Source organism: Anser cygnoides, chromosome 5, assembly GCF_040182565.1.
Source record: "Anser cygnoides isolate HZ-2024a breed goose chromosome 5, Taihu_goose_T2T_genome, whole genome shotgun sequence".
Classification (NCBI taxonomy): domain Eukaryota; kingdom Metazoa; phylum Chordata; class Aves; order Anseriformes; family Anatidae; genus Anser; species Anser cygnoides.
The window spans coordinates 38,899,489-38,911,757 of record NC_089877.1 but is presented as its reverse complement, the minus strand read 5'-3'; the positions used below and the strand labels follow the sequence as shown (position 1 = coordinate 38,911,757).

Genomic DNA, 12,269 nt, shown 5'->3' with positions numbered 1-12,269 from the left:
ATTAAGAAACCCACCTTCATTTCACCTGAATATGTGAAAGATCACATATTCAATCATAACGTGTGGATCATGATAAGTAAGATAATTCAGAGTTTCCAAAGAGTTCAAGCCAAGTTTCTCAGTTATTTGCTATCCAAATGGGTGCTTGATTCCCTCCACGCTGTAGCCGTATCTCCTCATTCTTGTGTTGTGTTTGGGACACACTTCTTTTCCAACTCATAACTCATATTTTGCTCTGTAGAAGAAGGTAGCAATAAAGATGGCAACTTGGCACTAAAGATGTATCCAGATATATTAAGCTATTTGTTATATATCAGTTTCTGTTTTGACACTGTGGCCAGATTTTTGCTGTCCAATACAAGATCTTTTCTTCTTTCTCTGTAATAATACCTATTGCAGAAAGCACACTTCTCTCTTAATTAAGATAACAGTACTTACGGCAGGCAGTGCTTCAGAATATTCCATGTGAATATTTCCTTGCTGTACTAAGCTGAATTTGCAATGGCCTCCCCTGAAAGTTAAATCATATTTTGAAGGGGTTGATTCAGAGGAAATGAGGAATGAACATTTCACCAGCATACACAGTTCATTTCTCTCCTTAGGAACAGGTCAGAGAACTTAAAGCTCCTAAGATCACACATAAACATCCCTCTGGCAGGAAAGGAAAAAAGTCATATTATTAAGTGCCAATACATTTCTGACATTTTTATGGACAAAAAATTAAATGAAACAGCAGAAGTCTTTAAGAGAATGGGTAGCAGCAATACTATCATCTACTGTGGCTTTGTGAGTATAGGTTGTCATCCTACTCTCTCATCACACACTTGTGCAGACAGATCTTTGTAAAAGGACAGACATACAAAGAATTCTTGGGCTGACTCCTTTACCAACCAATTTGCCAGAAGTGTGATTCCACAAGAAAATTTGGCATCTCTTCACAGCACTGTCGTTGCCTGCTCTTTCAGTGCCACCAGCTGTCCAAATGAACATGATTCCCTCTTCATCGTCATGTCTCCTCTTTTGAAAGATATGTGGTGGTGCTGGAGTGGTCAGAGCTACTCATCAGTAATGGACATGTTTGTTTTCCAATTAATTACTCATGTTTTAGCTCTGCAGAAGATAGCAGGAAGGGAATACGCCTCATTTATTTAGGTCTTTGCTGGCTGTGTTCACCATCCTCTAACTCAGTCACCCAAGAGGTACCCATCTCAGTTACATTGCCTATGACAGGAGGGGCTGAATTTTCTCTGTGAGAGAGTGAGAGAAAAAACGTGTGAGACAGAGGCAGAATGGGCATCTGGATGCATCTGGCTAATCACAAGTATTGGGCCTACCTCCTGCACAGGAGAAGGGATGTTTTAGGGGAGTAGGAACAAGGATGGGTTATAGGGCATTTGAATGTCAGGTTGGTTGTTCAGATCTGCCCAGATGTGTAGCCACTGAAAGTTCCCACCTGCTGGTAGCATGAACAGCTGTGCTAACAGTGTGTGATAAGTGGAGTAGTTCCTACCAGCAGTCTGTTTCTGCAAACACTGTTATCAGCTGGCATTTTTACAGAATCCAAGGACTCTGGAAAATAAGCTCTGTTCTTTCCTTTGGAAGTAGTCTTGCCCAGTTACAGTTCAGGTGTCCTGCTAAGAAACTCAAGTTATCCTGTGGGCTGTCAGTCTGCCTCCATTTTCTAGTCCTAAACCAAAATAAAATCAAAACAGCTGTCCAATTATATAACTTACCGGGGAAAAAATAAATGGGAGAACTTGTTTTGGTCAATCTGTTGTGTGACAGTTTAAAAATCTAGCAAATATGAAACCACATACTTGTCTCCTGAAAAGCTTTTCTGACTTCCTATATTTTTAGAGAAGTACCAGTCTTGGGATTTCAGCAGTTCCTTCAGCTCACTTCAAGTAGGGTAGGATGGGTTCATAGATTAGGAAGTTCTGTGTGATGGCCTCCAGCAAGACATCGCAACTGCCTTTCAGTCACCCTTCTCCAGTCTAGAGGGAGACCTCATATATCCAATTTAGCTTAGACAAGTTGAGCAAAAGTTTTCTTTATCATCTTCTTTGATAGTGAGTGAGCTCCATGAGGCCTCTTTCTGATTTGCATTTGTACAGTGCCAAGGCCAGGGACTCCTTAGTCTGAAGAAAGACCCCTACATGAGATTGTAATTAAATGAAGAGGAGTAGGCCAGTTTTACCTCTCTGATATCCCTTTCATTGCAAATATTTCTGGAGTGGGTTCTCTATTTTAAATCTTCTGCTATTGAAGGCAAAGTGACTCTGCCAACAGAAAACAGACAGAAAGTGTCTAGTCTTAAAAAAGGGGGCTAGAATTCTGTCAAAGTAGCAAATGGGTTTGAAAGGGACTGGGTTATCACTCATCAACAGAATGTTTCAATGCATTATGTGGAAGGAGTTGGATTTTTGCTACATTATTCACTGAAACCTTGGCTGCTATTGAAATGAATAGCAAGCTAGGGATGAAAAAAAAAGAAAAAAAAAAAAACAACAACAAGGGCAGAAAGCAGGCAGAAAGGATGTGAAAGCAACATGAAAAGGAATATGGGAAGTCAGGTTGACAAAGTGTCTCTCTCTGTTTCCAGTTGAGACCTATGTTTTTCCATTCATTTTCTCTCAAAGCCTAAGCTAAAAATGCAGAAACTCAAAATTTGTCAGGCTATACAGAAAGGAAAGGCACAGGATAATAATCTCACAGATGGCATATTTGCTTTGTGCAACTTTGTGGTCAGCACCACAAGGATTAATGCATTAAAATTTGTTATGGATGTGAGAGAGATGGTTTCACAGGACAAGAAAGTGCCTCAGGGTTTGCTTCCACTAAGGCAATGGGAATGTTGCCATTTGCTTGAATGAAAACAAGACCAAGTCCTTATCTGGCTGTCTTAAAATGTTACAAAACAGCAGGCTCCAGTCAGGGACTGAAGCCTCCAAGGTTATCCTGAAGCTGCTTGTTCACCACCTCCTGTTAAGTTTCCTCTGGAGGACTTGGAAGGTCTTTGCAAGGTCAGAGCAGATGCACCCTCTCCTTGTGCCACTCCTGGTGCTTGGGAGTGAGTCACCTTCTCTCTTTCCTCTGTTAACCTGGCTCTGCCACTTCAACTTCATGTGACACCACTGGGGCTAAAGTCAATGTCACCAGACTTCTTAGGAACAGCAAATGAGATACAGAGTACTCTGAGGGCTGATACAAGCCATCTGCCCAGCTTCCTTTTACCTCTGTGTCTGTTCCCAGCCTTACTTCTTCCTTTTAGTTCCTCTTGTATTTAAATACATTCACAATTTTGACTCCTTTTGAGATATTTGGCCATGACAGAGCTGCACACAGGTGCCACAAACCAGCACCTTCTCCTTAAATCTGTTTCTTTAGTGTCCCTTCAACACATGACCCTTTCATAAGCTTCAGTGCTTGTTTTCAAACTCATTCCCCTTCCCCATCTTGCAGCATCCAGCTCCTTGGACTAACTCAAAAATGCACATATCCATCTCCTCCTAACAGATGTAAACCTAATGCTCTGAACCTCCCCTCCTGCCTCTGATCCTTCTTGCAGTTTCTCACCCTTGCTGCCCTTCACGCTTTCTTTGCTCTGTGTTGATGAACGTTTGCTCTCAAGGGGAAAGAAGACCTTAGTTACGGATGCATGAAATGCCAGGGAAGTTTTGAAGAATCAGTGAGCCAAACCTTCATCCCTGCCCAGAGAAAATGGGATGTCATCTCACTTTCTGAAATAAGAGAGGCAGCCTCTTTGAGGCCCCCAGATGGACTCGCAGGTGTAGGAGCCTGTCACATATTTTGCACTGAATGCTAGGAGTGGAAGATTGCTGAAAAAGCTATTCTAATCCATCATCGCCTGCATTTTCAGGTCTTGTTTTACTGGCCGTATAAGCCCAAAGGGAACTGAGAACTAAGAGGAGCAACACCACTCACCATTTTCATGCTTCCAGCATAGCTGCCCCGTGTTTACATATCCCCAGAGAGAAATGTGAGGACTCTTTGTCTATTCAAAGACCAATATCTAGACCAGCCCAAGAGTGGGCTAACAAGCTGCCCTGCAGATAACATCAATGCCGTGATTGTCTGTAGTGCTTGGCGTAGGATCAGTTCTTTCTTGACTGCAAGATAGGAAAGTATTATTACCAAGTATTTAATTACGAGGCCAGATACTACAAAAAGCAAAGAAAGGAAAGGGTTAGTGAAATGGCCTATTTTGTTTTTCAGTAGCTCTCTTTAAATATCCCTAAGGATTTCTTACCTCCCATTAAAATTTTACCTGAAAATGCTGATTGTGAGGAATCCAGTAGAGATACAGGCAAAGAAAAGCAGACTGTTAAATACTCTTGCTGCAGTAAATCTCCAAGCACCTGAAAGCCAGTAGGGCATGGGGAGGAGAAAGGGTGGATGAAACAGGGGCTGCATATTTTAATAGGATGATTAAAAATCCTGTATCAGAACTCATCAAGTACAAGATATTTACATACAATTTTTTAAATGTTTTATTGCTCCATTCTTGCAAGTTGTACTTTTGTCTGCTGTTCCTGTCTACGTGAAAAGTAAAATTTCCCCAAGTCCTGCAGAGCACTGCTTACTCTGCCCTCTTCTTTCCCTCTAAGCTTGTTGAATAAACTGCTCAGCTGAATAATCGGAGATACTCCCCTCCCCTTTTCTCCCAATCTAGCAGTCTTTCCCTCTCCAGCATTTTTTTCAGTGCTCTTTTTCATTCTCTCTGCTGACTCCATTTGCTTATGAAGATGAGAGGTCCAAAGCCACATAAGAGCCAGATCTGCCCACATTCCTGCACTCAAGGCTGAGTGTTTTTTTTTTTTTCTCTGAAAAAGAGTATTCACTTAAAAGAAGTAGAAATGAATCTGAGTAGATAGAAAAGAGTCTGAGCAGAGCATGCACCCACAAACCTAATACAGTTTTAGAGAGGCTTAGTGAAAAATTGGAATTAGACGTCATAGATCTGGAAGAGATATCTCCTTTCCAAAGCATTTGCATGCACGTGGAAGGAGGCAGGTGGAGCTTACAGAGTTCTGACCCAGAAATGGCTGAGAGTTTGATAGCTTTTCCTATCTTAGCCAGAAACTGAGATACATGTGTTGCCTGGCTGTTTGTTCAGGCCCGTCTCTAAGGCTTCAGTCTGTTAGCTGAATGATACCCTTCCAGAAACTAACAGCCATTTGCTTGGGGCGTGGGTATAATTGAATGCACAGAGAGAACCAGGGCCAGCAGTAAGTTAAACACAAAACTGCAAGTACAGGAAGACAAGGAATGAATTAGATAAGAAAGACTGTGATCCTTCACTATATTTGCCAGCCATTTGGTTTCTCTCTGTGCCTGTTACCATGCAGAAGAAAGCAACAACTACCTGGCTAGCATGGGGCAGAAGAAAAAGTACCACATTCTGTTTTGTAGGGCACAAATCCTACATATTGCACCTTCTTTGCATAAGAACAGTTGATGTCTGTCTAGTATCTTCCATTAGAGAGTAAGACAGCGCTCAACAAGCTCTTCAGAAACGTTAACACACAGAGACAGTATTTGCCTGCTGTAGTAACTGATTTGCCTGTGTGTATAATAAAAGTGAAAGGAAATAGAATATTACTAAGTCACCAGTGTCCACTAACTGTGAATAAGGGGTGCTCTCTGCTACGCAGAAACCCCTTTGCTCTGGACTGAACGTTGCCATCTCAGGGAAGGAAGGCCCCACTCCTCACAGCATGCCACATCACTGCAAGGCAGAAACAAGGAGCCTGTTTCCTTCTGGGAGCCGGAGAACAAAATTACTTAGGTGGGATGTAAATGAGCGGATTTGAATTTGTTAGAACAACGGAGCCAACAGTGCCAATATTGAGAAAAGCACAATGGGGTTTTAATGATCACAAACAGTCATCACCTGTATGGTGTAGGCTAGGTAAGAAACAGTCCTTTCAACATCCATGTCCAGAGGATTTATTGTGACCCCTCAGATGTCTGGTCAGGATTAATCCCCCAGTCCAGGAAAATTAAAAGGGACTAGAAAAGCCTCACAAGGGCTACCTTTATGATAGTAGCTGGTCCATTTCCTTCAGTAGCTTCACAGAACCTTTCCTTGGGTATGACCTTCCACACATCCTCTCACACAGGACTAGACAAACACCACACACCGCTGCTGCCTGGAGGTCCAAAAATACAGTGGCACAGAGGTGTAGCCACTACTACAGTGGGCACTCCAGCATGAGAAAAGAACCTGCTGCACAGCCTCAGCCCAAGCTGTTGTGTTGTGAAACCTCCATGGACTGTTCCTGGGCTGGTACCACTCATGCTGAGACACAGTTGGGTCTTTCACTGCATTGGATGTACGGCAGACAGGAATTAAATGAAGACTGTCAACTGTCTGGCTCTCACCAGTCAAGGTGTTGCATGTAATTGCCCTGGAGCTGCATAATTAAACCCAGCACATAGCTGTTAGTCAAGCACGTGAAGGCTCCTTACGTATCATTTGTGCCTTGTGAATTGAGAGGTCTCAGATGCCTGCATTCAAAGGGCTTTAGAAGAAGACTCACTGCATTCAATGCAGGGTCTGTCTGTTCCTTTTGGCCCCTGGAGGTGGGTCTGTGATGCATCACACTCCACAGTGACAAGTGGCATTGGTAAAGTGAATCTTGGATTTGATCAGAAGGTGAAATGGCGGGCAAAGAGACTCTTCAAAATGGCATGAAAGATTGTATTCTGATGTGCACAGTGCCCAACCCATGTTAACACTGCAGCCTGCTCCAGTGGCTGGCTTAATGAGATACCTTTTCCACCAGCATGAAACCCTGCATCCTTCTGTGGCTCCTAGCTCCCCTGAAAGCCATGTCAGTGTTGTGGAGGCTGTATTGTAGCGAAAACATAAATTCAGGACAGTGAGGAAGCAGTTCTTGACCCTAGTAGGTCCCAGAAATATTTACAGCCAGAAAAGTCTGCTTCTACATAGCATTCAGTATCTTCATTTTGAGGTGCCTGTTGTAAGAAGGTTGTGAATTTGCTTAGAGGCTTGCAAGCACAAGCCATAAATCACACATGCAGATGGAAGTAGTCATGTCAGCCGTCTCTCATTTTTCACATATTTTCTTCCTTAGAGCACTCAGGCACTTCAGGCTTAATATCTGAAAGGTGAGCAAGCAGATACTCAGAACGAAACAGAAAGCAAGCAAGAAAAGCATAATGCCCAGTGCAGCCAGAGAACTTAGCAGGGCTGCAAAGCAAGGCATCAATTGGTGACCACCTTAAAAAAATGTAACAGCAGCACTAAGATGGGATTTGCCTGTACTCAGCCTTACGTTCACTGACATTGCGGAGTGGCCAAATGACTCCAAGTAGACTGAACTATTTCAGCATGGTACTGTGTCCTCCTGCTAGGTGAGACAGCTGTACCCACCCTCTCAGGAGAAAACCAGGACCTACCACCTAGGTGCTTTGTGCTCCCAGCCTCTTTATTTCTGTAGGTGTCCCATCCTAAACACTCTTCCTCTTCCTGCTCATTGTCTTCATCCCCCACACACCCCCACGCACGTGGCTCTGGATCTCCTCATCATGTTCTTCTCGTTAAAAGCCCCATTGTTCATTTGTTTGTTTGTTCTCTCTCTTTCTCTCCTCTTTTTCTCTCTTTCCCTCTTGTTTTTTTTTCTTTCTTCCTTTCTTTCTTTCTTTTTTTGTCTCCTCTGTTTTGTGTACCCAGGCAGCCCATTGAGTAACTTCTTTGACGTAATTAAACAACTTTTTTCAGACGAGAAGAACGGGCAGGTGAGCCATCCCCCCGGCACGCCAACCAAGCATAGCGCAAACAGCAAGCGGAGCGATTCCGGTTCTAATGACTATGGGTCTAGAGGAGACAATAAGTACCCTGCTGGCAAAGACAAGGCAAAGATGGTCTCATCAGTCGGCCTACAAGACCAACCTTAAATAAACACATAAAAATTAAATAACTTAGAAAAAAAAATCAAAAACAAAAAAGCAAGAAAGAATGAAAGAATATTCCTTAGCAAGCTAGCCTCTAAACTAGAAGGATGTATATACCTTGCCACAACAGTACAAAACTGTCTATAGACAAATTTTGTATGAAGGAATGACTGTATATATATACATATATATATTTATATATGATATATAATATATATCTCAGAAACAAACACAAAAACAAACGAACAAAAGAATGAAAAGAAAAGAAAGAAAAGAAAAGGTAGCACAGATGACAAACCCAGTTCGACAGATCTTGGGTTGTGGTTTTTTTGATTGTTTTTTTTTTTCCTCCCTTTTTTTGAATGTTTTTCTTTTTTCTCCTTCCTGATTTTTTTTTTATTTTTTTGTTTTCTTTTGGTTTGTTTCTTGTTCTGTTCATGCTCTCTCTGTGTTTCTGACGACACCACTTGTTTCCGCTCTGCTACCAGGAATTATCCCGAAAAGTTAACATGTCAGCCACGGCTTCACCTTCTGTGCTCTGCGGACACTTGTTGACGGAAGGCAACCGATGTAGACTGTCCAAGGACCAGTCCTGTTTGAGGTTCCCAGCCTCCCCTCTCCCTTCGGGAAGTGGGTTTCTCCCCCACTTCTCCCCAAACACCTCCCCAATGCACGCCTTTTTTTTTTTTTCTCTCTCTTTTTTCTTTTTTGGTGCTCCACAAGAGAGATCTGCTCAGTTATGGGATTGCACAGTCTGGGCTGAAAGGAGGTTGCAAATTGTTGGAGTGAAACCTTTACCCTTGGCAACTTCTGTCCGCGCAGGTGAACACAGCCCGGAGGGGAGGGTGCGGGGAAGGAGAAGGGGTAGCGGGAGCGCAGTGTTTTGTGAATCCAGAGCGCGTTCTCATCAGAAACCAGCCAGGAGCAACTCAAAACTAAGCGTTGAACCAAGACAAAACTGGGGAGCTTCATCACAGGATTTTCTTAACCTTCTTTTTCTCCCCACCACCTTTTCCTTTTCTTTTGTCCTCTTTTATATATATACATGTATATGTGTGTGTATATTTTCATATAAATATACATACATACATACATATATATATAGACACAGAATATTTATTTTTTTTATACTGTATCATTTTGCTTTTTGACCTGCTGGAAGGGGAAAGGAATAAACTTAGGAGGGAGAGGGGGTTAAATGAATAAACACATACAAACAAAACATTAAAACTTAGGGAAAAGGCAACTTCTGGTAGCAAAGAAGAGGGACACGACTCTGCCAAGGACTGTCTCTCCCACCACCAGGCACAGTTGCCGCTGCTGCTACTGCTGTTCCTCCTTCGACACCTTCCTCCCCATCTGTCAGCTCCCTGCCACTGTGCCACCGTGCTGGGACCTTCTTCCACCAGCTGGATCCTCCACCACACCCTGCATTTAGAGGCAATTGTGTTGCTAGTGCTGCATTGATATCAGTATTATTATTTCTTTAAGTTACCAATTTCATTTGTTGGCTTGGGTGATTTTTTTCTAAAAAAAAAAAAAAAGAAAAAAAAAAGAAAAGAAAAAAAGAAGACGAAGAGGAGGAAGAAAAGAGACTTATCTTGGGTTTTATTTCCTGTGTGTGTGTGTGTGCAAATCACTGGCACTTAGTTAATCTGAGCAAGACAAGGTGGAGTCAGGGCAACGGGAGACTTAATCACGAAGCTACTGTAAACTTTAAAAATTACTGCAAGATATTTTTATAAAGTTTTGTTTTGTTTTGTTGTTTTGTTTTTGTTTGTTTTTTGTTTTCTGTTTGTTTTTTGTTTTTGTTTGAAGGGGAGGAGGGTGGGATTGGGTGGATGGGGACCTTTTTTGTGTTTCAGTTACTAGGTCTTGGTTATTTATATATACATATATATATATTTAAAAAAATAAGCTGTTAGATATATCTTCTGTTTAATAACTGTGTAGAGGCAACATTGATTCTTATTTATTTTGTGGAGGAGGGCGAAAAAAGACACAGAAACCCCGTAAGTGTTCATCTTGTGACTTTGAGAAAGAAGAATTGCTGCCTTTTTTCCTCCTCCTCAAGAGTTACGTGACCAAGTGTAACTTATTCTGGCCCAAGCTCAAAGGTTAAACAAACAAAAAAACGTGGTTTTACGCGTGGAAGACAAAACACAGTGAGAAGTACTTCTTGACTGAGATTTTAAGAATGTAGGCTTAGCATTAGTGTTCAGCTCTTTTATGACCTTCGATTGCTGCTCGTTGGGTTCCTATGGGTGTATGTTGTATCGCAAGATTATTTTTTTTAATGACAATGTTGGATGAGTTCTTTTTTGTTGTTGTTGTCGTTGTTGTTTTTTTTCATCATTTTTCCCCTTCTTGGACCAGTTTTACTTGTACATAGGTTTGAAGATTAAAAAGAATTTTTAAAGACACAAGTGGGGCAAAGACATTTGACTTTGGCCCTGTTTCCCCATTCCCCCAAATGGGAGGGATTTATTTTATTTTTTGTTTTTATTTATTTATTTATTTTCCCTATTCTGAACCTTTTCTCTCGTATTGCTGTGTGCATGTCAGACACCAGGGGGTGATGGCTGGGGAGGGGGGGAGGCAAGGGTGCAGGAGAGGGGGGCAGTTTTAATTGCATGACATTGCTGTAAATTAGTCTCTTTTGCTTTCGTTGTCTTTCCTGCCTCCACCCTCTCTCTACTTCTCCTCCAAGCTCCCCTCCCATCACCCCCGTCCTTCTTTTCCCTCTTTTCTCTTCCCTTGTGTATAGATTTTGATGCTTCTGTTACATTGTACCTCTACAAAAGGCTGGGATTTCAATACAAAATAATAATAATAATTTAAAAATACCTATATCAGCAAAACCCATGTGGTACAAGCAGGAAGGGGATTACTTACACAAGATATAAGAATAAATGAAAGCAATACCTCTTGTTATCCTTCCTATTTTGTACTTTGAAGACACACACGCGCGCACACACACATATACAGACACAAACTGACATTATTTAATGGTTTAAAATGGACAAAAAAATCTGATGTATCCCTTGTTAAATAACTGTGAGCAACTTTAGTTCAAAAACCAATAAATTCATTCAGTAAAGATACTAGCTGTTGAGTGTCTTGTTTATGTCCGTGAAAAAGAACCTCCTCACACCAGCATCGAACCCGGTAAGTACCATGTCCCTGCTTTCTATGCGGAAGCAGAAGCAGATGGCCGGCGTGTGAGGCAGCATCCTCCTGGCTGTGGAATTAACATCTCCCCATTAGCGTTTTGGGGTCTGCACGTGCTGCACCCAGCGTGCCCTAGTGTCCCCGCCCAGCACGCTGTGCACAGGCAGAGTTCAGCCCCATTGGTCTGGTTTTCACAGCAGTGCATTGAAAAAGGTGAATCCAAATTGAGGGAAAATGAAAACCCCCAGATCTGGCCCAGAAGAAAACCTCTGCACCATAAACTGTTGCTACTGATGATTGTTCTCATCTCTAACCTGAGCTTCTCACATTGCTTCCAGATTTAGCATAGGAAGGATTTCTCCACCCTCCCTGCCTGAAACACTCTCTCAGTCAGACACATTTGAAAAAGCTTTTCAGGTACGTCCCTGGGTTGCCTTGGGCTGTGTTGCTGGTCGGTTTGGGCATCTGGTGGCTTGTGCCCCTCTCACAGCCTCAGGGTATTCTCATTAATGCTGGATTTGTAACTGCTGGGTTCACCCAGCCTGGCTGCTTGCCTTGCAGGCTCAGAGGTCAGTGGCACACGCCTGAGAGAACAAGACCTCTCTGGATGTCTCTGGCCACAGCCATCCCCAGCACCTTGTGCTCCCCTGTCACTGCACTGGCAGCGCTGCTCCAGAACAGCTCCGTGCTCTGAGGGCTCACGGGATGGGGTGCCGGGGCCTGGGGAGGGAAAGGGGCACCCACACAGCATGGCTGCTACTGGGCATCAGCACACGGCCGTGAGGTGAGGTGGTGCTAGGCCTGGGCTGCCGCCATGCCTCTGAGGGCTGGGTTCCGGAAGGCTCCGGCTGCTGCGGAAGGCTGAGGAACCAAGGAACCACCGCCACCTCAGCCTGCTCAGCACAGGGTGGACAAGCACCTCCTCCAGGTCGTCCTGTGCACATATGGCAGCAAGAAGAGGGTGCCTGGGTGAGGTGAGAGTGATAAGATAAGGTGAGGTGAGGGTCTAAGCCCTCAGCAACTCCTGGGGTGTCATGGGGGGGGGGGGGGGGGGGGGGGGGGGGTCGCAGGAGGGCCCTGAGGTGTTTGTGCCAGTGGGGAGCAGTGTGGCCGGGAGCGTGCGCTTCAGGGCTGTGTTATTGACAAAAAATAAGCTC

General features: G+C 43.4%; 1 protein-coding gene across 8 annotated transcripts in view; it reads left to right on the top strand.

Moving 5' to 3' along the window:
• Positions 1 to 11,041, top strand: part of BRSK2 (BR serine/threonine kinase 2) — a 308,810-nt gene extending 297,769 nt beyond the window's left edge. For 5 of the 8 annotated variants that reach the window (XM_048066549.2, XM_066997943.1, XM_066997942.1 and 2 more), the window contains one exon: positions 7,721 to 11,041. In XM_048066549.2, the coding sequence (XP_047922506.1) occupies positions 7,721 to 7,944 (224 nt within the window). In that variant the 3' untranslated portion in view covers positions 7,945 to 11,041. The remainder of the gene's footprint in view (positions 1 to 7,720) is intronic. The other 3 variants (XM_066997946.1, XM_066997944.1, XM_013191608.3) reach the window with 1 other exon arrangement.
• The last annotated feature ends 1,228 nt before the right edge of the window (positions 11,042 to 12,269 follow it).